Source organism: Hirundo rustica, chromosome 12 (assembly GCF_015227805.2).
Source record: "Hirundo rustica isolate bHirRus1 chromosome 12, bHirRus1.pri.v3, whole genome shotgun sequence".
In the NCBI taxonomy this organism is placed as follows: domain Eukaryota; kingdom Metazoa; phylum Chordata; class Aves; order Passeriformes; family Hirundinidae; genus Hirundo; species Hirundo rustica.
The window spans coordinates 16,076,511-16,103,696 of record NC_053461.1 but is presented as its reverse complement, the minus strand read 5'-3'; the positions used below and the strand labels follow the sequence as shown (position 1 = coordinate 16,103,696).

Here is a 27,186-nt window from a genome sequence, read left to right as displayed (position 1 = left end):
ACACACATGCTACTTTATTACTCTCTTGTCCATGAGAAATGTATTTGGATTCCATGTATACAGCTTCATTTTTTAGGCTAAGGAAACAGAAATGAAATAAAGCTCTCTCTGTAAGATGCGTGCAGCACTTCCATTGCCATCGAAGCACTCCCAGACAGAACGACTGCTCTGGTACAACCAACACCTTCCAAGCTCCCTCTTTTTCACAATGTCTAGTGGGTATTGCACCTGATCTGCATTTAATAGATGATGCCACTCTCTGCTTTGAGAACTGTGATGTTCATTCCCTGTGATTCACCTGTCTTACTGCAATCCTTTATTGCAGCCACCTTGGAGAGCACTGAAATGCCTTTTTGGGTCTCTCTTCATGCTGTTTTTGTGGCAGGAGGATGAACCTCACCTCTCTTCCAGGGGTTTAGGTAACTCCTCATTCCTCCTAGTATGATGTGTTAACAGCATGTCACATCCTGGCAGGGCTGGATTTGAAGGGGTAAAACCTATATATACACAATTTAGGATTTCCTTAATATTTTTGTGATTTTTTTTTTTCCTCCATCTTTATAATCACTTTAAGTTCTGCTGTCTTTCTGGTAAAGCAGCTACAGGTAAGTCACACTCTTGTGAAATAAATCCATGAGAGAACAAATGTTTTAGGGGCCTTTTTCTTTTTCGTTTTTTAAAGCTGTAAGGCACATGGTAAGAGCAAAGGCTTTCCCTGTGCTAAAATGCACCTTCCTCTGGCTGCTTGATCCAAAGGCACAGCTTTGTAGCTCCTGGCAGGATTTCCTTCAGGTGAGTTAATCTCTGAGTGGTAACTCTTAGCAACATTTTCCTGGCAGCTAAATCTCACTCCCACCCTGTTCCCCCCGTTTCCCATGTTTATTTTAATAGACCTGTAGTATCAGCAACATCCAGGAGTCTTGAATCCTACTATCTCTACTATCACTTGTTCAAATTTTCATCTGTTCTTGTCCTTTTTGGTACCTATCACCTGGTCTCTTTCCAATCTCCACCTTCCAAACTTGTAAAGTTCCTTCTCCCTTCTTCTCTTTCTCCCTTCTTCTCACTTCTCTGCTTCTGTTTGCAAATGTAATGCCCCAAACTTGGGAAAGCTGGCTTTCCCAAGCTTCTGTATTGCCCAAGAGAGAATGAGTAGCTTTAAAGTATCACATAACAAGGAAGTGTCATAAAAAATGAAAATAATTTTCATTGCAGCCCTCTCTTTTTGTAAAGGAGAAGAGTAGAAAAGAAAGAAGCTTGGCACTTCCAACCAAGCCCTTGCACAGAGCCCAGCAGCAAGCGACAAATGCCCCAAGTAACTCCCCAGGAAAGATCTTGGAGCATGCTGCTCTCCAGGCCTGGTCTCAAGGCCAGGCTGCTGCAGCTCAGACTGCAGCAGTTGGGACAGGGAAGCACAAAGGAATATGTAATATAGTGCTTTACATCTTCAGTTAAGGCTGCCAGGCACCGATTACTGCTACACCCAGAAGCTGCCAAACACGAATTTCCAGGGTGGATAGAGCATGACCTGTGAAACTCTGCTCTGATGCATGTTCTCCCACCGAGCAGTCCCTCAGTGATCACAGGAGGAGGGAGGCAGACACAGAGATCACAGCACTGGTTTGACTGCAGCAGAGCTGGTACTAGTACTGCAGGCACAGCTCCCAGTAATCCCAGAAGCAGAAATCCCTCTCAGGTAATTAACAGAAATGTGAAATCCCAATTAAGTAGAGCTGAGTTATATAAGAGACCAAAACTGCATGAAGAAATACCTTAAGTATTCCACCTCTGTAGAGCAGCTGTTTTAAGGATGAAAGAACAAGGCTGGAACATTTCATCCCAGAGGTTTCTCAGGCCTCAACAAAGCTGACACAGAGCAGTCAGAGCCAGCAGCTTAATCCCCAGCAGGGGCTTGTGGCACGAGCCCCAGGGTGACAGGAGATCTCCCACCACCCCAACCACAGACACAGGCACAAGCTCACATTTCCAACCATTAGAATTTATTTTTCTTCATGACTGTGCAGTTTTTAAAATGCTACTGTAATGATGAAGTCATAGGCTACTACGTTCTTTAGGTGTGGAAAGAATTTTTGAAAAACAAAGACCATGCGCTACAAGTGAGGAACAGGCCATTGACTCTTCAGCTGGAATATACAGACATTTTTGATAAATACTGATCATCTTAACACTTAAATGGAATGACATGTTCAGAGTTCTACGCAGTTCACTATGAAAACAGCATGGCAAGTTACATAAAAGCTTCAACTTCAAGGATCCTTGCTTTTTTGTTAAATTAATTACTTGGTTAGAAAAGAGAAATGCAAGAATATTCGAAATGGAGTCCCACCTGGACAACTTTCCCCCCTGTTGTTGGTAAGCTCCTGTTATCAAGATGATTCCATCAGAGCTGGCAGTTAAGTTGTGTATATATAAAAGAATCCCCCACACTGCTTTCAACATCAGGAGTTTTAACAGGCAAATATCTTCATGAATTTGGAATGGGTTTTCAAAAATTGTATCTTGACATTTATTGCTTTTACTCGTAAACCTGAAATCCAGTTTATTCCTTTGAGGAGTGTTGAAAGTACAGAGTCAACAGATGCATGTTTGACCTGTATCTTTGCATCATGGGTGAGAAGAAAGAAAAAGATGACCCACGCTCAAGAACACACATACACCTCCATCTACAAACAGCCTGTGCAGACTAAAGCAGGTAAGTCCTAAGTAGCAGTATTTAAAAACATCAATGGGGTAGAAACCCAGCACATCCAACCTCTTTTTCTCCCATGCTTGGCCAGAGTTTAGCTGGTACACAAGGAAGTTTGGCTCTCCTACAGAGGGGAGCAGTTCTGCGGATGAGGATTCTGGAGAGCCTGAAGGTAAATGTTACTGGGACTGGCAGGCAGTGCCATGGACACTCTTCATGCTTCCAGCTATTTAGACTGTTTCAGGGCTGCTAAAGGAGGGCTGTGAGGTGAGGAAGGAACCCAGACCGGGTACAAGCACTGCACAGTTTTACCACATGCCAGTTAAGCTGGTAATATACAGTCTCTGTATTACAGAGCACTCAAGGGACAGATTTGGAGGATACAAGAAATACCTGCTTGTGATACATTCCAGCTCATCTGAGCATCTGAGAGGTGCTACCCAGCATAACCTGGCTAAACTGCAGTATTTTAGAACTGAGATGAAAGGGATGTTGCTTTAATAGACCAATTTACTACAAGACAGTTTGAGAGACTGCATTCCATAGGATTCCATCTCTTCTTCTTCTACCCCCAGAAGAAAAGACAAGCAAACATGGTTAAGTTAGTACGTATTTGTGTAAACACCAGAACATTTTGCTATACAATAGAAAAAAAGTTGCTGTTCTTAGAGGAGCCCTGAAGACATTGGAATACCTGTATCCTGCAACTATTAACCTGTACCACATGCATTTCCTGTTTTGTACATAAACTGAAAGCAAGCTTGAACAATAGTAAATAGCAACTACACTCCTGCAAGAGGCAGAAATGCCAGGCTGCAGCTGCTTACTCCTTCACTTTAGATATGTAGTCAGCCAGTTTGTTGATACTATCCTCTTGCTGTTCTAGAGCATCCAGGATGAAGCCCATCGGGGTCTTCTTCAAGCCTATCCCCTCCATCTTGTTCTGCAGCTTGTTCTGTATGTTCCTGAGCCTCAGGGAAGCGTGGACAAACATCACTGCGTGACAGAAGCACACTCGTGAATTGTTAATGCCCAAGGAATGCAGAGTTCTTGCAGCACTTAAGACACATCCCAGCACTGTGGCAGCACTGGAAGATGATGATGTAGTAACCACAGGTACCCATTTAATAATAACATTAAAGATGGCTTGTGCTCCTTTGTGTCCCCTCCCCCTGTTCTGTTTTGGGACCATTTAAACACAGACACCAAAGTTAACAGCCAACTTAAGACTCTGCAGGCTTGTTTGAGAAAGCTCAAATCTCACACCTCTACTCCCCGGAGAAGAGAACAAATACTTACAGAGGAGAGGAAGCGTGATCCCAAACATGAACACCATGACATCTCCCAGGTAGGAGATCAAGAAGTAGCTAGACAGCATGATGGCCACGACAAACGTGGTTGGGTACTGCTTCTTCATCTTGCGGAGTACATCTTTGTTGTGTGACATCCACACAAACCCCAAGAAAACCAGCACCACCACAGTGCCACCAATGAGCATGTTCAGGGGACTCAGAAACCTGGAGAAAGAAGAACAACAATAAAAAAGGGCTCAGTTTCAGAACCTTCATGACTTTTGTCCATATATGATCAGCCAGCTCGGTGGTAAAGGCATTGAAAAGGCAATTGCTGCTGTCAAGACCTTCACCAAGGTCTTTAGCAGGAGATAAATAAAGTAAAAAGTAAAAATCAAGAAGCAATCTTTAGCACTGAATTTGGATAATCTTTATGTTCTCTCCCTGAGCTTAGCTCAGGAGGATGAGTTTCTGCAGCACATCATCACAGAAATCCTTCCCACCAGGGTCCCTCCTACCTCTGCAATCAACTCATTTGTTATCACATCCAGAGTCAGCATATCCAGACAGCAGATGGAGACAACATTGACTGATCTTTTCCCTTCACATGACCAAAACCAGGCCCAGGCTAGGCCTTGAGATGAACTACCTCTTCATGCTATCTTGTCTAGGTTTGCAAAAGGGGAAAGGTAGAACACTGAGCAAAGGAAGTTACTTACACTGAGTAAATGAAGTGACTTCACTACTTCTCATTTCTGAATAAACCTTCTCACTGGTTTACATTCAAACAAAAGAATTGTATGAACCTGCAAAAGGAGCTCGCCACTGTTAGCACAACAGTGGAAGCCCAGTCTCAAACAAGCATGCCTGAGAGTCAGAAGGAACTGGAGTATGAGATAAAGGCCTTACAGGAAGAAGAGCCAGGCCTGGCAAGAGAGTCACTGCTGAGGTTTGTGCTCTGTTATTGTTATCAGTTTCCAAGCAAACCAAGCCATCGAGTGGATCAGCCATGGACTATAAACAGCAAGTCCCTTTTTTGGATGAAGGCAAGAACGTCACCTGCTCAAACCACTTTCCCAAGTATTCAGAGCTTGTTCAGAATCAAGTGCTCAGCAATGACTTTGCTGAGCTTGTTTCTGTACTTGTCCAGAGTCCAGGCCCTTTGGTATTTCACTTAAATAGTATTAAGTTAGGTGAATTCATGTGCATTCTGATTTTCTGGCTTTTACATGCGCTGATCTGATTACACAGCAGCTGAGGCCTCTGGGCTACTACAACTCTGGCAGCAGTGTGACACCGCCCCGATAAAGCCACACACGCTCAAGGTTTACTCCTGCAGACTTTGCAGCTCATCCTGCTGCTCCAAGGCTACCATGCCCAGTGACTCACCACCCCTCCCCACTGCCAAGGAGGATGTTATGGTTTGCGGTCTGTGCTTCATATCCGGCCCAGGCAGAAGAAATCTACTGCAGGACTGGTACTGCCAACATTCTACCTGTGGTGCTAGGGAGCATTTTCCTGGACCAGGAAGAAACCCCAAGAATTATTTCAGAGCAAGGACTGGCTCTTGATTCTTCAAGTTAGTTTTGCCAACAGGAGACAGAACAACTGGACAGAAAAAGATTAAAATTCAGAGTAGCTCCCCACCTGCTTCTGCTACTCACGCTGAAAAGCCAATCGGGCTTTCTGGAAGTGGTGACAGGCCAGACTTTCTTGTTGCATTTGAGTCACTCCCTGTAGCTAGCCAGATTATATTTAGCTCTGAATTGTCAATCTAAAGTTTCCAGGCTGGAAAAAGTGAACAGCATTGCTCTGGAAAGAAATCAGTTTCATCTGTGCTCCTTTGCAGCAGGAGGAGGGAGACTCATGACTGGACCTCACTGGTGCCTGGGTTATAAATGTACTACTGGACATAAGAGATTCTTAAAGTAGGATTCAACTCCACACCTCAGCTGTCTTGGAGCAGAAATAGCCAAACTTACACAACTCAAAGCAATCTATTTTTGTTGCTAAAAATCCATGGACAAGATAATCCTGAAAGCAACAAAGATCTAGGCAGAGCTCCACTCTACACTTTCCATGTGCCTGGAAAATACTCTCAAAACCTTATCATCCCTACGCTTCCCATTACTCTAATTACAACTTCAGAAACTTGTGGTGGAGAACCATCCCTCCATATTTATAAGGAAGAGACAAAGACTTCTCTGCTCTACTTTTTTTTCTGGTGTTACACAGGCTCTGTGTAACTGACTGGCTGTAAGGGATATGAAGAGGGGTGAGGGGAGAATGCATTCAGAAGATCCCTCTTTTCTGAGGAAAGTGATTTGAATCACATGTTTTCTGAAGTGGGCTGCATTCCAACGTGTACAAGGGAACAGTGAACAGAAGTATCAAGTGAAGGCATTCAGAGCCACACAAACACAGATGGGGATTGCAGTTGCCACTGAAAACCAGTATTCAAATTATCAACCATGTGTCCGTAGACTTCACTACTGGTGATTACAGAGTTGGATAGGGTGTCACATGCCAAAGCCACCCTTTACTGCTTGACTCGCCCACAGCATAGTTTACAGCACTATCTAAGATTATCCTAGACATTCATACATAGAAAATTCTTCCACAACAATGGCAGTTTTCAGGAAGGCAGAACTCCATTGTCCAGTTTCACTCAGATCTGTTGGCATGCTGCTCTCGACAACACAATAGCTAAAAACTAAAAAGGAAAAGAAAAAGGGATATGTAATTTTAGAACAGAGACAGAGGAAAAAGAGAGCTGTGTAACAGCTCTAGAAGCTCACTTTACTGTTGAACCACCAACAGACATTGGCCATATTTACACAGAGGTCAGAACACAATGGGACAAATTTGTGCTCAGGCAAGGAGGCTGGAAGTCTTTCAGAGATGCAGAGAAAAGGTAAGTGACCAGCCATTAACTATGTTACAAGATACTTTCTAAATATAATTCCCTTTAGCAGGGATTTATGAGACCTCAAATACCTAAAAATGTAATGCATGGAATTATCAGCATGGCAAGGGTATGGTGACCTGAGTTTGTACTGCTCACAGGACTTAGGGGAAGAAAAACTCTTCCAGGGCTGGACATAAAACCCACTAACTTCTCTGACCCTGAAAGCAGCGAGTGTGGCAGGACTAACAGCATTTGGGGATGCCAAGAGCCCAGAGCAGCCCAGCTGGATGATCTCCTCTGTTTTCTGTGGTGACAAGGTACAACCCTGGTGGGATGCTGTGACCTCCAGTACAGTTGAGACAAGGTGACAAGGAAAAGCCATCACTCAGATTCAGTTTCCTGCTGCCCTGCGGATTCCAGGCTTCCTTCAGCATCCACCTAGAAACAAAGTAGAGACAGGAAAAACAAATACACGAAAAGAAACATCCTGGATGGCTACAAGGGCATCGTCCTGTGTCAAGTAGGACCACGGGACACTTTGTATTGGTAGAAGCAGCCTCGGGAGAGCAGGGATGCTGGGGGTGCAGTTGTGTGGGAAGAAGTCCTGGCAGCTACTCCTGGCCAGCAGAAACAGATGAAGATTAAATACTTCCGTTTTTTTAAGCCAGTTTTGTATTTCTAGGCTCTGCCCTACATGCATCACAAAACAGGTCAGAATTCTCACACAGGAGCAGGGAAACACAAAAAGCTCCGCTTCCAGTGAGTTATCACATCACCTCTTCTTGTCAGGTTGTTTCATACCTGCACACTTGTGCACAGCCTTACAGCAGGAGAGGGGGAGGACATAGAGCTGTAGCATATGGAAAAAAAGAGCTTGGCAAGGCACATCCTTTGTGTAATGCAAGTAGCCTCCAGCAGCACAAGCCCAGAAATAGGATAGGCCCCAGAAAAAGCAAAAGCAAGATAGCTCCCTCCTCACATCATCTCCATTTTAGATGAGTGTCTTGGGGTGATTATTCAGCAGTTGCTGTCACATCTGCTTCTTTCGAGTGTGACCAGGCGAGTCTGGACAAAGGCACTGAGTAGGAGACTGGCAGCCATTGAGAACATTTTTTTAATTTAGATCAGCTCAGTTAGGCTGAAATAAGCATGAAAATTCCTTCCTGGAAGGCCTCCACCACGGCCCAAGCAGTGGGCAGGTTAGAGCACTAAAATGTGCTCATTTGTATGAATTTAAATAACTTGAAAGATGAAGTTCTGCCTCCTCTCTCCCCATACTTTGAGCTTCACTGAGGTTACACAGCTGTAAGTACAGGCAGCACATAAAACTGTAAATAGCACATTGTCTCGGGGATAGCCCTCAGCATCCATGGATTTAGCAATGCTTCTGCACCTACTGTTGGGTCACTTGCACGGCTTTGAGAACAAGAGACAGATTCTTGCCTGCAGAACTGCCAGACCTTTATGAAGTTATGCACCAATATTATTATGCAATGTGTTTTAAAATTACATGTTTTGCTTGCTCATTCTTAATCTTTCATCAAGCATGAGAGAAGCAAAACATTTTGCTGCCCTGGAGCCTTTGTTTCAGCAAAGGGAATCACTACAAGTACATCAGCTAAGGTGGTGGTCTGGGGAAGAAACCTGGAAAAAAAAATATGACAACAGTTGTTGAGTGCTGTGGTTGTACAGATGGACAGTAGATGCTTGGAAGAAGTGGCAAAGGAAAGAGACATCAAACCTCAGGCTGCAAGGAGAACCTTATTCCAAGACAGAATGAGCTCTCGGATGCAGCATTCCAAAATTCAGCACGCTTTTTAAAAACTGTCAGATTTAGAAGCTAATTTTTAGCAAGTACATGGCAACAAAAGCCTAGATGAAATTACATTAATTTAAAGTAGTTAAGTTTGAGCTACATGATAGAGAGGCCTTGTTGGAGTAGGTGGAAGAATTTCACTTATTAACCAAATTGATGTTTGAGGGAAGTTGCAGGATGTGGGAGGCACTGAAGGCCCTGATTTTAATAAAAATTCATAAAGGACTCACAATGACAGGGCTCTGGCTCAGGGTAAGAACAGGGAGTCCAGTTCCTCTATAACTGGGCGAAAGGGCAGACTTTTGTCAAGATCTTGGTTTTTATCAGCAATCTACTGCAACAGAGTTGGAGGCGGGGAAAAAAACAAAAAGCAGACAAGTCCAGAGTCCTCCTTAAAGGAATTTGCAGGAAGAGAGTGTGGCTGCTACCACCAGCCTGCGTTTGTGGAGTGCCACTAATTTACAAGTTTTAGTTTCTTGTTCACTGATTTATTACTTTCTACCCAGTCCTGTAGGCTGAAAGTGAAGTCTGCATTACTGCAAAGCACAGAACTTCATTAACAGGTAACAGTAGCTACGGGAAAAGGCAAACAGAGGGAGAAAGGCGGGGACATGATGCAGTAAAGATCATTACAATTCCACTATGCTGATGGTAAGGTTATTCTACACCTCGTGGAGAGAAGGTAAAAGGCTGGAGAGGTCAGCTTTGTGGGAGGGGCCATAAACTAAAGCTGTGGCCCAGAGCACTGTATTTCCAGTATCATGAAAGCTGTAGGCTACAACTTCTGTGTCAGCCCAGCACAACCACAGTACTGCAATAGCTGAAAATATTATCTTTGCATTTCAAGTCTGTCTATATAATTAGATGGTTTATGAGCAGGTAGAGTTGGTCATAGGCTAAGTTTAGTTTTGATCACAGGAAGACCACTTCATTAGTGGTTCCAATAATCTTGCCCTTAGGCCTGGACACAGCCCTGGAGTTCTAAAAAGCCATGATTCATCATTTATCAGGAGATCCTCCCCATTACAGAATGAAGTGAAAGACAACTTAGTCATCAATTTAAATTTATCAGGAGAACTTTCTTTACCTTTCTTCCAAAGCCACAGACTGGCCAAATGAAAAATATTTTTATTAAAAGAAATGGATACTTTTCCTCTACTGAGGTATTATCCTATTTCCTTTAGAATTCTTCTTCCATCCGATTTCACTTCTGTGTTAGAAGAATCAGGTTCATAATATACCAAAGACTCTGAGACATGCAACAACAAAAAAAAAATATTTGAGATAAGGATCCCACTTCAGGTCTTGTTCATCCATAGTTTATCAACACTGAGGGTTATCACTCAAGACAATTCAATTGCAGTTCTGATATTAGTTTCCATCTTCTGTGGCTCTCTTCCTCCTCCACCTCCTACCTCAGCAGATTAGTAGGAAGTAAGTGGGAGATAAGTCTCCCTTGATCTGAAGAAAAAGCAATCAGAGTTCAAAACGAGGAATTTAGGAGGGTGAGCAAACGCTGCTGCAATCCTTGTTTTATGACTGGAGATACCAGAATAATTTACATTCTTTTCCCATCTTCTTGGGCAGAAGAGTTGCTTCCCTTCTTTCCAGGGACACTGTGATTTACTTGTTCATAGAGAGCTGGCTACAGCATTGTGCTGCTAAGCAAGGGTAATGAGCACACAAGTCTAGAACAAAGTGGCACAAGAACAGCAAGACCATGGAAGTCTCATTTTGGCAGCCTAGTAGTCTGTAAAGACCACTGCAACGTATCCCCACCAAAACATACAAGACCAAGGCCTATGCCACTATACTGAACCTGAAATCATCAAATGCATCGAGAAGAAAATGCAGGATTCTGAGCCTATCCTTCCACAGAGCACAGGTCAAAGTCCCCTGTGAGCCAGAGAATCTTTATCAACTTAGATGCTGGGTCAACAGCTTCAGAAGCCCTAACAGGATGCAGAATGCCTACCACCAACCCCCCCCCCCCAAAAAAAAAAAAAAAAAAAAATTGATTAAGGGGAATCATTTTAAGCCTCTGAAACATAGGAGATTAGATGTACTTCAGCCAAAACCATTCTGGCTTGGTGGCTGGGCAGTTCTCCAATTTAAGCATTTGTGCGTTGCTTGTTGAGAAGAGTGGAGTATTTCAGTTTCCATATTAAAAGCTTAATCATCATTTCTGCTGCATGTCTTGCTTAAGAGCTTTCTGACCAAAGATCCTAGAGCAGTACTTGAAATAGAGTCACACAGCCTTTGATTCAGAAGGTGATTATAAGGTTATTTCCTGATTCCCTTCAGGAACGCTGGGTGTGACACAATATTGTACCAGCAGATGGTCCTACCTCGAAGGTCTGAATCCTGCCTAACAAAACACAATGAAGGGATATCTTATTTATTCTATAGTGGATTTTTTCGGTATGAGCTAGTTCAGAAATAAGAATGGCTTGCCCTGAACATTACTTTAGAACAGTAACAGAGAGCAGAATTTATCTATGCTTTTTTTTTTTTTTTTAATTCAAAGCCGAGCGTGTCTCGGCCTGAGCGGCCCCGCTGGGCAGGTTCGGGAGGAAGCACACCAAGATCGCTGCGCAGGATGCGGCTCCGCTTTCCGCGAGCAGCGACATCCCGCACTCCGAGCATCGCTGCCTTCTGCCGGGCGCGGAGCGCGGAGCCTCCAGGGCACAGGGCTGGAGGAGCAGCCCGTGGGAAAGGGCGATAACGAACAGGGACCGGTCACACCCCAGCAACACACCACAAACACGGCTGCTTCCGAGTCCCCCCCGCCGAGGGAGGCTGTGAGCCAGGCCTCTACATTTTCAAACGACACCAGAGGTTTATGGAGGGGCGGGAAGGGGAAAGGGGAGTGGAAGAGGGTAAGGGGAAAGGAGGAAGGGAAAAGGCAGCTCTCCCCCGCGTACTCTCACATCCTGCCCGGGCAGGGGACCGGGTCGCAGATCCCCCCGCCCGGGGACCGGGGCCACCCCACCCCGCCCCGCCGGCCGCGGCCCTGGCCGGCCGCACTGACCCCACGATGGAGACGAGCGCGGCGGCCACCATCAGGTAGTTGGTCTGGTAGTAGAGCAGGTTGCTGACCACGCGGTTGTTCCATTTCGAGATGTCCTTGAGGTCGGGCAGGGCGAAGCGGTCCGAGCCGGGGAAGAAATCGTCCCAGGCCCGCAGCGGGGCCACCTGCACCTCCATGGCCTCCGCCGCCGCCGCGCAGGCTCGGGAGCGCCGGGCACCGCCCCGGGGCGGCTCCGGCACCGCAGCGACAGCGGTACCGACGGCGGCACCGATAGGGAGAGCGGCACCGACAGCGGCACCGACACCGGCCCCGCTGCGGTCCGGCCCCGCCGCTCCGCGCTGCTGAACCCGCGAGCGAACGAGCGGCAGCACAAGTGACAGGCGTGTGTCACCGCCCAGGGCTGGCAGCTGGCAGGGGCTGCTGTCAATAATCGCTGTAAATTCATTGTTCCTTCAGCGAGTGGTGATGCACGTTGAGCGCTCACGTGGGGAAGCCACTTGGCATCATCTGTGAAGCGAGGGATGAGTGGGGAGAGGGCACCACGAGAAGCGTCAGGAGTGTCAAGGAGGCACTGCGGGGTGTTCCATGGCAGGGGGACTCTGCTAGCGGGGTTGATGTCCTCGAGCTGAATTTTCTGTCTGCAGGCTGAATCTTCTCACCTTCTGCAAAGTAACTGATGTCGTCTGATAATTTCTGCAACAAAATTTGCCTAATGAAAAAAAAAAGAACTTTGGGTTTCAGGCATTGCGTAAGATTACATCACCTAAATAAATATGCATTAGGAGGGCGGAGAATATGTAGTACATAGGCGGGTTCGTGTAAATTTTACTATAATAGGCAGAACTTTTTAGCCCTTGGGACGCTTGATTTGAGGAAACTTCTGCCTGCGCTGATTAAACAATGTCTCCTTTCTAAACAAGACTCTGTGTTTAGAGAGCTTCTAAATTGGGCAACAGGGCAACCGTGCAGTTGGAGGGAAAGGCTGATGCCAGAACTGTGGTGGTTTGACCCCAGCAGTCAATGAACACTTGTATTTTCAGGCTCTCCCACTTCAGCCGTCATGGCTCGAGCACAGGCTGTCTGTGCCATCACACAGCACCCCGGGTTTGCTGTGCTACCACGCCAAGTGTCAAAATCCTTCTCAGAAAGTAAGCAGGCTGGCACGTGCTTCTCCCAGCTCCATCTGTGAAGGATTTACATCCCTAAAGTTTGGGAGCCCAAGACTTGAGCGGAGCCCAAGTTGGTCCTGCTCATCTGCTTCCTGGCCTGCACTCGTTCTGGTTTATTCATGGTCCCTGTCCAGGCCCTGCCCAGGGAGTGCTGATAAGACAAAAGCCATCGTGGCAGGCAGCGACCAGCCCGAGCCTGATCACATTTGGGTTCCAGCCTTCCTGAAGGTTTTAAGGCACCATGATCTTCACACACTTTGTCCTGAGGATCCCTTCCTCAGAAGTTCTGAGTCTGGTGGAAGCCACTGGGTGATTCAAGGGATGGAGCAGCTCTGCTCTGAGGAAAAGCTGAGAGCACTGGGATGGTTCAGCCTGTAGAAGAGGAGGCTTTGGGGTGCCCTAATAGTGGCCTTCCAGTACCTGAAGGGAGGCTACAAGAGAGATGGAGAGAGACTGTTTACAAGGGCTTGGAGTGATAGGACAAAGGGGAATGGCTTCAAACTGATGGACAGATTTAGATTAAATATTAGGAAGAAATGCTTCCCTATCAGGGTGGTGAGGCCCTAGCACAGGCTGTCCAGAGAAACTGCCCAAGTGGCTGCCCCATCCTAGAAAAGTTCAAAGCCAGGTTGGACGGGGCTTGGAGCAGCCTGGGGTAGTGGAAGGTGTCCCTGCCCATGGCATGGGTGGGCCAGGATGGGCTTTGAGGCCCCTTGGAGGCCAAACCATTCCATCACCGTGTGATCACGAGACAGGCGGGCCGCAGGGAGGCCCCCTGATCGTGATTCTGTGACCATGAGGGTGCGGGCAGGCAGGACGGCAGGGAATCTCTGTGTCAGGCATCGGGGGTGTCCGGGAGGGTCCCGGCCGTGTGTCGGTGCCGGTTATCGCCATTCCGCCCGCTCCGCTCCGGCCGCCGCCCGGGCCGCGCTCAGCCCGCCGGGCCGGCCCCGCCCGCCGCTCGCGGGGCACTGTGGGAAGCAGAGGGAACTATGGCGGATGGTGAGGAACCGTAAGTGCCCTGTATGTGTGTGCTCGGCCGGCCCTGCCCCGGGCCCGGGGTCCCCTCTCCCTCCTCCCCGGTCTCTGTAGCGCGATACTGACCCTTCTTTTATTCTCTCTCTTTTAGGGAGAAGAAAAGAAGGAGGCTAGAGGAGCTGCTGGCGGATGGGTTAGTGCGGGGCTGCGGGCGAGCGGGGCAGGGGCAGCGCTTGCTGGGGCGGGGGTAGGTGAGGGCGAGCCGCAGCCCCGCAGGAGCTGAGGGCTGGGAGGAGGCTGCGAGGCCCGCGGGAGGCGCGGGCAGGGAGGAGGGAGCCCCAGGAAAGGTGGTGTAGGTGGGGCAGGGCCTTTGAGCAGCGAGGGCTGGGGGAGAGGAGAGGAACTTCCCGGGGAGAGGAGCGAGGGGCTGCCCTGGAGCGGGGGGTGTTGCTTGGCATGGTGTGCTGAAGAGCTTGGTGACGAGAGGGGGAAAAGCTGCCTTGCCGGTCAGGGACCTGAGAGGGCCTCTAGGTTAGAAGCAGGTGACTTAAGTTTTGGCCGAAAAATTAAAAATTCAGGCGGCAGAACAGTTGTCTCTGCGCGTTAAGACTCTTTAAAAATCTGCGCACCTGCCTTAAAGGCCATGAAAACGAATGTCGAGAAATCATTTAACATCACCTGCTTCCATCCCTTTACTACTCCATTCCATGTGCTTGTGTCCCTCTACCCCAGGGTCACCAGGCTGGCCTTCCTGGGCACTGGCAGTGCATGTGTTTCGGGATTGAGGGCACAACATTCCCTGGGCATGTGGGATGGGAGGGGTGCATGCCAAGTCCCCCAGAAGCATGGAGCTTTGGAGATGTGAAGGTGGCAGGGAAAAGTTTGAGCTTAAAGCAGTATAAGGACTGTGGTGCTCTGATGTGTCAAATGAAATTTAAAATGAAAATAATGAAATGAATAAGAATGTTGTCGAACTCTTATACCTGGTCGTGCTGTAACAGCACAAAAAATAAATGCTTGGAAAACCTGTCTCTGAAATAAAACATAAAGTCTCAGGTTGAATTGCTGATGTTTTTCAGATCTCCACAATGTCCAACCCTCTAAAAAAATGTACTGTAATATAATTACAAATGTGAAACTAGATCTTAAAATTTTTATCACTTAGGAAAGAAAATACACATCTAAACAGAAAAGAGGTGGTGCTGTTTTGCTGTTTATAAAAGAATAAAAAAATGTTCTTAATGTCACCAAGCACAGCCTCTACACTTACTTCCAGAAATGCTAAAAACTGTAATATCCATAGAAGCAATTTTTGTGATATCTGTCGATCCATTTTAATTGCTTGTCAGTGCTTAATGCACCTCCTGAAATATGTGTACAGCAGATGAGGGGTTCTACAGAGGGGATGTTGTGTTTATTTACACCATTTCCCATTATGTGAAATATGTGTATTTTCACACTATTGTGAAAACTGGAGGAGTTATGAAAGTGCATCTGAGGTTGAAAGACCCTTATGAATTCAAATAATTTTTGTAGGTCTTATTTGACTGCTCATGTAGTAAAGAACTTCCCTCAACAGTTAACGAGGAGAGTTCAGTCTGCAGTCAAATTATCATAGAATTTGGGATGGAAGAGACCTTAAAAATGATCTCGTTCCAACCCCCTGCCACGGGCAGGGACATCACAGGTGAATTATGATTTATTTATTCCTGCAGTTGAGAGAAGTTTTTCCGTGTTACTGAAAATCTTTTGCAAAATCAGTTGCCTGTAAGTTCAGTTACTGTCAGCACACCGTGTTGTCCAAGTTCTGAATTCTGTGAAGATAAAGGAACTCACTCTAGAAGTTTTTACCACATTTACCTTTGGCTATGAGATGAGTTATGAGGAAGTTATAATAAATTCTAAACATTACCCAAGAGTTCTTAGACAAGTGCTTTTCATAGTGCTTCATAGGAGAAAGCAAAGAACACTTTCTCAGTGGTAACTGATCCTTTGCTACTCAGGGTTGGCAGAGCTCTTTTATAACGAGCTTTGTTTTATATTAATGTAGAACACAATCATATTTATTGAGTGGAACTCTTCTTTATTTAATACACAAGTAGGTGTTGATCTTATGGTAGAAAATTACTTGAGAGCCGATTGTGAGCTATTCCAGTAAGTCTCTTAAAGATCTAAATCTATACCTATGTACTATTAAAAGTGACCTGCAAAAGGAGAAAAGGGTGGTGGAGTATTTGATGTAAAATTCTGCCTTGAAAATTTAAAGGATGATAACTGCAAACATCCCTGCTTGGGGATGCCTGAAAAAAGGGGCAGTTCTAATTCCGTGGTTCCACTTGAGGGTGAAGAACATTCAAGATTCATGTCTTTTAAAATTGTTTCTCTAAGTAAACTACCCTGAAGATTCAGGGAATGATGTTGGGGCACGTTACTCTAATTTATTCAGTGCCCACAATTGCAGTTGCAGATTGATAAGTCTGTCAAAAAAAAAGATACAAGACTTGACTGATGAAAAACCCATCACCCTCAAAATCTAAAGAAACAAGTTCTTTTTCTGTGTCCTCTTCAAATTTGAGAGAAATAAAACAAGAGTAGACCCTTTTTTCACTGCAGGTCAACTTTTACTAGTAAAAGTCAAATCAGTGGGTTTATTGACATGCCTGCGTTGTTTTTCCCCTCTGTGCATACTTATATTTTTGCTTTCTAGTTCCACAAATAAAACCCACTCGTGCAAATGCTCAAGTGCATAACTCACAGTTAGAGAAAATATGCAGATGCATTTGTACGAATGGTCAATGATTTAGGTGCTCTTTGTGTAGAAAGTTGTAGGTGTGGCATTTCCTGTCTGATTTTGCAGCTGAATTTACTGTGTTCTGTGCAGAATGGCTGTTGATGGTGGGTGTGGGGACTCTGGAGACTGGGAAGGTCGCTGGAACCATGTAAAGAAGTTCCTGGAGCGATCTGGACCATTCACACATCCCGATTTCGAGCCAGGCACTCAAGTGAGAAAGACTTAATTTCAATCAAGTATCTGTAGAGTGTGTTGCAAATTAATGTAAACAGGTTCATTAATTGACCACCAGCAATGTGTGAGTACTAAAACTACATGAAAGGCTGGTGTTTTCATCAATTGAACATTATGGTCCTAGAAGAGCATGTTGTGTTCTTTTTATAAGTTTGTATTTTTAAGTTGCACACTGTCAACTTCAAGACTGCTGTCATCATATATATCATATATAAATACATAGCAGTGTATGAATTATGCTGGTTTTGAGTTTCACATGAAAAATAGCAGCATTTATGTCTCCTTTTATAAGTAATTTGATACAGTGAGGAATTTATTGTACTTATAGAAGAAAATAGTGTTAATATGAGTACTTTGAGAACTAGATAAGATGTGTAGTAGGGTAGACTGTTTTAAGTATTTCTTCTGCTTTTATTCTTTTGTTGTACATTTTGTTTTAAAGCTTATGGTTGAAAGTATTTTCCTGTTACCTTTTAATGTGCTGTTCCATTATTTACTAGTTGCAGACTGGGATCAAGTAGAACAGTTCACAGAAAGCATTTATATACTTAACATTTTCAATTCTTTCTGTCCAGCAACACTGTCCATGTGTTCAGATTTATTTTGTATTATATATATCAGTGAAATATTTGAAGAAGGAAAGCATTATCACCTTAAACCAAATAATAGTAAGAGTGGACCTTGCTTTTTTCATGGTCAAAAGTAATATAAAATAATATACTGATATCAGCAAAGGTCTTGATTCTCTCTAAGTGAGAATATGGGAACTGCATGAAGTCAACAACTGATTAAAGTCCAAGATGTAGTAACTCCTGCAAATGCAAAGTTGCTTTATCTGTAACTCAGTAGGCACTGAAAATTTTTGGTAACATGTTTGTAAGGGTTCTGAAACAAAGGACAAATTGTACTAATTTTTTGTTTTATGTTTTCTGCAGGCCCTTGATTTTTTGTTAAGCACATGTAAAGTACTAGTTATTGGAGCAGGAGGATTAGGATGTGAACTCCTGAAAAACCTGGTAATTACTGTGTTTTAACCCTTTTCTTCTTAGAATCTTCTCTGTTTCTTTTTCTTTTTTTTCTTGACAAAACTATCTTTTTTAATTGGCTAATTTTGCAGTTTTGGTTGTATATAGCTATAGAATTTTAAGTTCTAATCAACATATGTAAAATACATATTGATACAGACAATAAAGAGGACGAGTGCACTTAAAAAGTGGCATTTTCATCTGTTGCATGTTATTCATTCAGCTGTCTCAAAGTTTGTCTTGAGGTACAACAAGCTGCTTTGTGTGAAGGGTAACCAAAAGTTTCATGTGCACCCTTAGACCCAGTCTGATGTTGGTGATTTTCCCTAATTGCCAGATCTGGGGAAATGAAATCAACTGAGGACAAATCATACTCCTAATGCTACAAGGAAGTGGGAATGCAAGAATTTAATTACCCCTTTATTGTGGCTTTTATCCTCAGTAACACTCATTTCTCTCACTGTATCACTGTTACGATCCATTTGAGTTTGGTAGTTTGGACTATTACTCCACTTCCCCATGTTTCTCTTTAAGAACAAGGATTTCTGTGCATCCTTTTCTATGCATGGGATAACTCTGTTCAGAAAATGTAAAGGGAAAAGATTTAAAGTCTTTATATATAAAAAGATGGAGTCTTAAAGGAAAAAACCATTTTGTATATGACTCAGATTTTTTAGAGTCACTTCAGAGCATCACAACTCATTTCTTTTCCCTAAACCCCGTGTATTACAGCATTTATTTCCCTTTAACTGCAGTTCACATTGTTTGTGTGTGACTGATGTTACTACTTTATCAGATCAGACCCACAAAACAGCTTTAAGAGAATTTTTCTGTAGATGTACTGATGGCCTGCATGCAAATGGAGACGAGGCAAAGCTTCTGTCAAGATTCAGTGTGTTCTTAGCTAGGGAGGTGATTTTTGTGTTTGCCTTCTGCTTCAGCACTGAATGCCGTGAGGAATGCTGCCGTGTTTTGAACTGTGATATCTGGGTCAATATGCCACACTCATTGATGCCAACTGTGGAAATGGTCCATGTCCCAAACCTTTACAGGAATTCCAAAAAAGGTCTTTTACAGGAATTAAACTTTGTTTATCCTATTCCTGCCAAGTGTGGAAGTGCTTGTGGTATCTGTTTAAATTCTGTGCCTTTTTTCCCCAGTGGACCCTTTTATTTGCTCTAGCCATGAAGGAATACTGCAGCTTCCCCTTACAGATCAGCCTATTTTGGCTTCCCTGTGTTAGTGTTAGGTAGGCCAAAGCAATATTGCCTTCAGCAGAGCTTTGTCTTTGTCTTTTGGAATGTTATTAATTCCATCTGTGTGAATACCAGCATCAGCAGCCCAACAAAACCCTTTGAACAAAGAACAACCATGTACCTGTCTGCACAGGCAATGAGGAGAAAATACGTTTGTTCCTCCAAAGGTTACTGTTTTGGCATGTGGAGTGAATTCTGGAGCTTTGTCAGCATTTAATTTCCTGTTAAATGAAGCTGACCCTCTCTTTCCCCAGGCACTGTCTGGCTTCAGACAGATCCATGTAATTGACATGGATACTATAGATGTTTCTAACCTTAATCGACAGTTTTTGTTTCGGTGAGTGATATCTTATATTTTCACAGTTTAACTTCTGGGGTTTTTTAAATGTACCTAATTAAACATTTTAATGTATTCATTCTTTTGGTTGGACAAGAGGTCATTAAAGATTACTGGACCTTCATGTCACGATAGTACTCAGAATTAACTAAATGTTGCATGTGATTTCTTCTTATTTTGGGATCTGTGGCATGAAGAAAATCAATCAAAAAGTTTGTTCCTTGCCATTCCAGTACAGCTAATGACTAATGGAAAAAGTGACCCCAAGTAATAAAAGCACACAAATTCAAATCTCAGATTTTCTGGTACCCTTTTCATCTGGTGAAAAATCATTGGATTTTTATGGTGCTGATAACCATAGTTAATTCTGAGGCTTTCACATCTGATGCTTTACAGGGATCATGGAACGGTTTGGGTTGAATATTAATATTATCCAATTAAATAAAGTGTCCTAAAGTAGCAATTAGCCACTTAATTCGGTATTGCAATGCGTAGAGATCGGAAAGACAAAGTCTGCTAAAATAAAGCATTTGGAATTGCTTGGGTTTTTCCCAGACCAAAGGATGTGGGGCGACCAAAAGCAGAAGTTGCAGCAGAATTCCTGAACAGTCGCATTCCCAACTGTGCTGTTGTACCGTATCCTTTCACAGAGAAGCCCTGAAGGCTTCAATATCCTAGAAAACCCTGTAGGTGGTAAGAGTATCTAAAGTATTTTGCTGCCATCCTGTTTCTCATACAAGAAAGAGCGCATTCATTCAGCTGGTGAGTTGAGAATTCTTTCTCCGTGCCATTAGCATACAGGGAATCTGCATGGGAAAGGCTCAGAAATTATTTTGTATTTTTCCATTGAGTCTTTTTATTGAGGTGCAATATTGTGATTTTCACTGAGATACTGGAGTTATTCACCAGAGAGTTTTGAGTAAGCACTGGTAGGAGGCACTAGTTTATAAACATAGAGCAGATATTCCATTGTGCCCTTTATTAGTTTTGTGAGATATTACAGCTTCAGCTGTGGGAATTTGAATCTCAGATCACATAGTTTTTTAGAAGGTGTTGTGTAGAATTACAATAATAAATTAGATAATATTTTGGCTTTAGGTTAGCAAATTGAAAGCAGTAAACTATAAATATATTCCTTTACTGGGCTTGCATTCAGATATTTTAAAAAGATTCAAGACATGGATGAAAGCTTCTATCGACGTAAGTGGAATTTGCTTGCCTGACAAACACCCACAGGTGCTTTAGGGGAACCTTGCAGATGTTGCTTATCACTGCTTTTCCTGGTAGTTTGCTTGCTAATTATTTTAGTCCTCCACAGTATAGTAGAAATAGAAATAACATGTACACAAAATTTAAGTACATCTGTGATACAGGTAATCTAGGGGAGCAAGCTAAGCTACAGTCACTGTCCCTGTTATGGACAGAATGCTTTGCTTGTCATAAGAAATCTGCATTAGTATAGATTTTGAATAATGTTTTTTTCTCCCTAGAGTTTCATATTATTGTTTGTGGGCTGGACTCTATAATTGCAAGAAGATGGATAAATGGCATGCTGGTAAAGTTTTCAATTTTCTTAATGTTTGATTATTGCTTGAGTTTAGATGACTAAAATTAAACATACTTGTGCAGAATATGTCATGGAAATGAATGAGTTTGTTGAAACTCACAGCTTTCTGTACCTATTCGTGTTTTCCTTCTGTGAGCAGGATGAAATGCAGGCTGTCTTGCCTGCCCTTTTCTTGAGAACTGTTAGCCAGCATTTGTGCAGTGCCCTGCAGGGATAATTTCAAAGCTAGCTTACATTGCTTGTGGCTTTCTGCAGTCAGCCTTTGAAAATCAAGAAAGAAAGCTCCAGACCTGCTCAGGGTGCTCTCGCTGTGAATTTTTGCTTCATTACCCAAGCAGTATTTATCAGGCTGCAACTTGTAAATGCCATTATTTGGAGCTGCACTGTTACAGAATTCACTGTTACAGAAAGCTGGTAGTTTTATCATTATGAATTTTTTTATAAAACTATGATCTGGAGTACCCAGCTCTGTTAAAAAAAATACAAAAGCAAAACAACAAATGAAGAATCAAACCTTCAACCAACCAGCCAACCATTTGTTCTGATGAACGATAAGAAAATATATAGCAAATAATAGCATTTATCAGAGGAGTAAGGGGAGAAGGTAGAGGATGAAGGTGGTTGATAAAGTCTTGTGCACTGACAAATAAGTAGTATTTGATATACCTTCAAAATGAACTGTATTAAGTACTCAGTAATTGAGTGTACCTTTAAGAATAAAATTTTAGGATTTTTTTCTTCCTGCAACTTGTTTAAAAACCCAAACCAAACAACAACCAACACCCCCCACCCCCCTTTATTTGTTAGATGTCATTTTTACATTATGAAGATGGTGTCCTGGATCCAAGTTCCATCATACCTCTGATAGATGGAGGGACAGAAGGTTTCAAAGGAAACGTTCGTGTGATTATTCCTGGTATGACAGCGTGTGTTGAATGCACCCTTGCGCTTTACCCTCCACAGGTAATTCAGCCAGTGACATTGCCATTTTTTCATATTCCTCTGCTTTGCTGGTTTCTTTTCTTAGTACTACACCTAATGTATCCCGGTTTCTTCTGTTTTTCCTCCCCTGCCCAAGCAGGTCAATTTTCCCATGTGCACCATTGCCTCCATGCCCAGACTACCAGAGCATTGCATTGAGTATGTCAGGATATTGCAGTGGCCAAAGGAACAGCCTTTTGGAGGTAATTAATGTGTTGTACTGGTGCTAAATGAACATTTCTCCTTTTAATTAACTTGAGTTGGGTGTATGCTTCTAATAAAACAATCCTGCTTCTTAACCTTGTGTGGTTCACTGTCGTATTGGATCTAAGCCTCCTCTGAGCTGGAGATGTATTTTCTCTTCTTGAACTCACTCTCCCATTCCATATTTGCTTATGTTTCTCACACTGCACAGTGTCTTTCCTGAATTAAAATTTAACCTGTAACAGCTCTATAAATTGTGCAGTGATGATAATTTGTGTATAGGATGTGTTAAAACGAGAATGTTTGTAAAAATAATACTTGGGTTATTTAAAATGTCATGTTTCAATGGCTTCATGGGGCATTAATTTTAAGTTAAAACAAGGATCTTTTTAGACAAAAAGAATACTGTGTTTCTGAATAACTTTTATAATTGCAATTTATCTGTAAATTCTTTACTGTAGAAGGTATTGCATTGGATGGAGATGACCCTGAGCATATACAGTGGATTTACCAGAAGTCTTTAGAAAGAGCATCACAATTTAATATTAAAGGTGTTACCTACAGACTCACCCAAGGTAAGGGGATGGCATTTCACCAAGCTGTGGCATTTGCACCTAGGCTGGATTGACATTCTTTGTATTTGTTATGACTAAGCTGGCAGCTGTGCTGAGATAGTTCTCCTCACCCTTGAAACAGAAACAAGCAGCTTGTTTCCTGTGCCAGCACAAATATTTTTATGACAAATTAGATGTTCAGGCATTCGTGATGAATCAGAGGAACTTATCTGGGATAAAACTGAACATTCTTTTTGCCATTTTATTTTTAACTTGGAGCAGCTCCACAGTTTACATCACACGATGACCCCACTCTTGCTGGGTCAAAGAGTAGAAACAAAAGGACTTGATTGTTTTTTTAGCAATAGCAACATTTTGTACCACTTCAGGCTGGTTAAGTCTATAGCATCTGTTCCTCTCTATCTCTGTTCACATGCAAGTGCAGTATGCTGATGACACTCATTTAATCAGCATTTTAAACACTAACCAAATAGAAAACTATCTTTCCTTTGTGCATTTCTCCAGTTAAACAGAAATAGAACAGAGTTTTAATTTCCAGTGCTAAATCCAGAATACTTGCTTTCAGGGTTGGTTCAGTAGTTCTCTTTGTGTGATACCTGCTTTTTTTTTCAATGTGCTTGATCCATTCCTAAAATAAAAAAGTGCTGCAGCAGCATGCTATTATACCTGTTTGTTACAGAAATTCCTGGACACTTGAAAGTACCTTTGCACCCACCCTTTGAAATTATTCTGTCTCAAAGTAGTTCCTCAGCAGAATTTATTGGAAAACCCAGAGCTGTATGTTTTGTTTTTTACAGGGGTGGTTAAACGAATTATTCCAGCAGTAGCTTCTACAAATGCAGTAATTGCAGGTATGCCGAAAGAACTCATTTCACTTCTGCTTTACTGCCTTGAGCGTTTTGTGGGACAACAATTTAGAATTGAGAACTTGGGGAGGATAATAGTAATTTTTAAATGTGTCTGATTTATTCTTACAGTCTCATTTCTGTTTTCCATAGAGAACTGTAGAGAGCATAGAGAAACTGTTATGTGACTGGATAAGTGTTACAACTCTGGGAGAGAGCAAAAGCATTTAAGACTGAAGAGAAAAATTGAAAAACACAGTACATAGGCTTGACATAGTCTCAGATCAGTGCCAAATCTGTGGTGTTAATGTACAGAACTAGCAGCTGCCTTCAGATGTTGTTTTTTTTTTTTTCTTTATAGCTTGTTATACTTGTTTTTTGTCACTTTTGTTACAACTGTGTGTTGTCTTCATGTCTGGTAGAGCTGGGTAAAGAATTTTTTTTTTTTTTTCTCTTTTTTCCAGCTGTTTGCGCCACGGAAGTTTTTAAAATAGCCACAAGGTATTTAATTTCTTATTAATAACAGACATGATTTCCAGCAGAATGCCATGCATCAGCACTGACATATTTGTCATTACAGTGCATATGTTCCTCTCAACAACTACTTGGTGTTCAATGATGTGGATGGATTATATACATACAGTTTTGAAGCGGAAAGAAAGGTTAGTGCCTTTAAAGGGCTTGAAGGGTTGTTTCCTTGATTTGTATTTATGCACTTTGTGTGTATTTCTGAACCTGAGTATTGAATCAGTTGGCCTCTAGCACTGAATAATAATATTTCTGAAGTTTTAAAAGTGGAAGCTACAGTGTTACTGGTCTGCTACTTATGCAGAGTAGAACTACAAAATAAGATCCTCAAACCTAAGACGACTCACGGGCAGATCTTCTCAAAAAGAAGTTACGGCAAAAATTGTTCTGAAAGTTTGTAGTGTTGGATTTTATGTCAGATAAAATTTGTCATTCATAAAACCTTAAGTGCTGTTAGGAGTCAATCAGTGACAGACTTCAGAAGGAAAAGGGTTTTGTCTTTAATATTTCTAGAGATAAAACTTTAAAAAAACATGACACAAACACTTTTGAAACCTTACTAGCGGCATTTCTGAAATCATCTTTAATGTAATGTGCATTCTTGTGCTTTTTTTGTGGTAGGAGAACTGTCCAGCCTGCAGCCAGCTTCCCCAAAACATAGAGATTTCCCCATCAGCTAAATTGCAGGAGATCCTGGATTACTTGACAAATAATGCTTCATTGTAAGTTGAAACATTCTGATTAATTTGATAATTTGTTAGTTTAGTGGTTAAAAAGGTAATTTCTGAATGTATTTTTAACCTGATTGCCTGGTTTGTGTTTTGTTTGTTTGTTTTTAAATGTTTTATATATAGGCAGATGAAATCTCCTGCAATCACAGCAACTATGTATGGGGGAAATAAAACGCTTTATTTACAGGTAATCTGAACATACACAATTGACTTCAATATTCTGAATTCACTTATATTTACTGAATTTGAAAAAAAAAAAATTTGGCCTTTGTTGTTTTTTTTTTTTTTTTTTTAATTTGCAGACAGTAGCTTCAATTGAAGAACGAACAAGGCCAAATCTTTCCAAGACACTAAAAGGTATCATGGGTCTGTTAGGTGTAGATTTTCTAGTTAGAGAAAGTCGGTTTTCCCCCCTCTGTGTGAATAATTACCTTTATCTTGCATTATGCAGCAGAATGTGCTTCACTGTCCTTTTACATTCAATACATTCAATATTAGTTTCACATTTCTCAGGTGTATCAATTGTTTAAAGGGGAAGTGCAGGCAGATGCACAAAACGTTGCAACAAAGCAACCAAATAACTGCTGTAAATTAAACACTTCAGTAGTTTTATATATATTTCTGTTTCCTGGTTAAATTAGATTAATATTAATATTAATTTAGCCAGTGAACTCTTTTGCAGCTTTACTTTGTGATATTTACGGTTTGTGGGAATAGCATTTCTAATTTTGGGGGGCTTCTTGAAAAGGCAAAGCACGTGGGTTTAATTAAGTTAATTAAGCTTTTCTTTCTGTTTCAGAATTGGGGCTTGTGGATGGCCAGGAACTTGCAGTTGCTGATGTTACTACACCACAGACTATGTTGTTCAAGCTTCACTTTACCACTTAATTTATTCATAAGTGAAGTGCAAATACAGCAAGAGAAATCCGTGCCCACCTTATGAAACAAACATACTCTGTGGGTGTTAAAGCAGCCTGAAATGTTCCTGTTAGTGCCAGCATGGTTGAAGGTTAGGAAATCTAAATGAATCACCATATTTCAGAATTGTACGTAGAAGCCAATATTTGGTGGATTATATTTGTATAAATGCTTATTCATGTACAGATCTCTGATGTATAGAAATACACTTTTCCCTGGTTTTGTTGTCAAAATGTTCATGCTGATGTACTTTCAAACACATGGAACTTGAAGGTGGCCAAAAGTCTTGTTTTCAACATGTGTGCACACATATATGCAAAGAAAAGATGTTTTTGAAAGGAACCGATAATCTGGTTTTAAGTTGTAGCACTCCTGAGACTTACTAAGTCACCTTAAACCAAAGGAGGCAGTAGATTAAATGAATATTTCCCTCTTATTTGCTGTTGATTTGATCAATTTTATGGAAGGTGTTAAATATGGAAGAGATGGCCTTGTTTACAAGAAATACAAAAGGAGAAAATGATCAACTGGACATGAAAATACAGATGTGTCTCCTCACTGTCCCGAAGCAGCCGCTGTGCACAGCATTGCAAGATTATGTTCGAATATCATTGGTGCTGTTAAGATATTTATTAATAAAAAAATCAGAAAGACACTTGAGTTTGTCGCTTAACCTCCATTAAAAAAATCTGGGGCATTAATTGGGCTGCTTTAGAGTCAGAGACTTAAGCAATGCTGGGTGCCACAACCTGAACTCTAGTCTGGTGTGTTAGCTCTGTTTGAAGTTTACAATGTTTTTAACTATGAACTGCATCGTTTAAAAGGACGAGGAGTAATGGGTACAAATTGAACGAAGAGAAATGTGGGGACAGGACAAGGAGTAATGGGTACAAACTGCAAAGCGGAAATTTAGGCTAGATACTCGAAGCCATTCTTCCCTGAGAGGGTGGTGCGGGCTGGCACAGGTTGCCCAGAGAAGCTGCGGCTGCCCCAATCCTGGAAGTGTTCCAGGCCAGGTCAGACGGGGCCTGGAGTGGAAGGTGTCGGTGGCCCTGGCAGGCACTAGAACCGGACGGTCTTTCACGTTCACGTTCACCGGGCCCCGGAGGCGCTGTGAGGGCAGGCGCGGTGCCCGGCCCCGCCTCCCGGACGTGGCGGGCGGGACGCGGCTGCGCCGGGCCCGGGTGCGACGTGGATCCGGCGGCGCCTGCGCGGGGCCCGCTCGCTCGGCTCCGCTCCCTCAGCCCCGCTCGGCTCCGCTCCCTCAGCGCCGCGCCCGGCCCGGCCCGGCCC

At 42.8% G+C, this 27,186-nt stretch overlaps 2 protein-coding genes across 6 annotated transcripts; one reads left to right on the top strand and one right to left on the bottom strand.

The window, feature by feature from the left end:
* Positions 1 to 1,978: 1,978 nt before the first annotated feature.
* On the bottom strand, positions 1,979 to 11,997 carry ARL6IP5 (ADP ribosylation factor like GTPase 6 interacting protein 5). The gene is made up of 3 exons (XM_040076032.2): positions 11,755 to 11,997; positions 4,007 to 4,224; positions 1,979 to 3,703 (listed from the first exon to the last, which is right to left on the bottom strand). The coding sequence occupies exons 1-3, from the start codon at positions 11,928 to 11,930 to the stop codon at positions 3,531 to 3,533; spliced, it is 567 nt and encodes a 188-aa protein (XP_039931966.1). The 5' UTR covers positions 11,931 to 11,997; the 3' UTR covers positions 1,979 to 3,530.
* A 1,861-nt stretch (positions 11,998 to 13,858) lies between these two features.
* Positions 13,859 to 26,546, top strand: UBA3 (ubiquitin like modifier activating enzyme 3). 5 transcript variants are annotated; one of them, XM_040076346.2, is made up of 18 exons: positions 13,859 to 13,935; positions 14,053 to 14,094; positions 16,783 to 16,903; positions 17,862 to 17,942; positions 19,462 to 19,544; positions 20,100 to 20,180; positions 20,701 to 20,744; positions 21,035 to 21,099; positions 21,919 to 22,074; positions 22,193 to 22,295; positions 22,758 to 22,871; positions 23,669 to 23,722; positions 24,181 to 24,217; positions 24,297 to 24,378; positions 24,866 to 24,966; positions 25,099 to 25,162; positions 25,278 to 25,332; positions 25,775 to 26,546. In XM_040076346.2, exons 1-18 carry the CDS (start codon positions 13,916 to 13,918, stop codon positions 25,861 to 25,863), a joined length of 1,392 nt encoding a protein of 463 aa, XP_039932280.1. In that variant the 5' UTR covers positions 13,859 to 13,915; the 3' UTR covers positions 25,864 to 26,546. The 5 variants fall into 5 exon arrangements, with proteins under 5 accessions (XP_039932280.1, XP_039932281.1, XP_039932282.1 ...); XM_040076348.2 differs by having other exon boundaries at positions 13,894 to 13,946; XM_040076350.2 differs by having other exon boundaries at positions 13,902 to 13,925.
* Positions 26,547 to 27,186: the final 640 nt, after the last annotated feature.

What these genes read in the sequence shown, in the direction of transcription:
- ARL6IP5 (XM_040076032.2), bottom strand. Translation starts at nt 11,930, where the DNA reads ATGGAGGTGCAGGTGGCCCCGCTGCGGGCCTGGGACGATTTCTTCCCC. An exon ending in GCGCTCGTCTCCATCGTGGG is followed by an intron (nt 4,225 to 11,754) that starts GTCAGTGCGGCC and finishes TTCTTTCTCCAG; the next exon opens with GTTTCTGAGTCCCCTGAACA. An exon ending in GATCACGCTTCCTCTCCTCT is followed by an intron (nt 3,704 to 4,006) that starts GTAAGTATTTGT and finishes TCTGTCACGCAG; the next exon opens with TGATGTTTGTCCACGCTTCC.
- UBA3 (XM_040076346.2), top strand. Translation starts at nt 13,916, where the DNA reads ATGGCGGATGGTGAGGAACC. An exon ending in GGATGAAAGCTTCTATCGAC is followed by an intron (nt 20,745 to 21,034) that starts GTAAGTGGAATT and finishes TTTTCTCCCTAG; the next exon opens with AGTTTCATATTATTGTTTGT. An exon ending in TTGCGCTTTACCCTCCACAG is followed by an intron (nt 22,075 to 22,192) that starts GTAATTCAGCCA and finishes CTGCCCAAGCAG; the next exon opens with GTCAATTTTCCCATGTGCAC.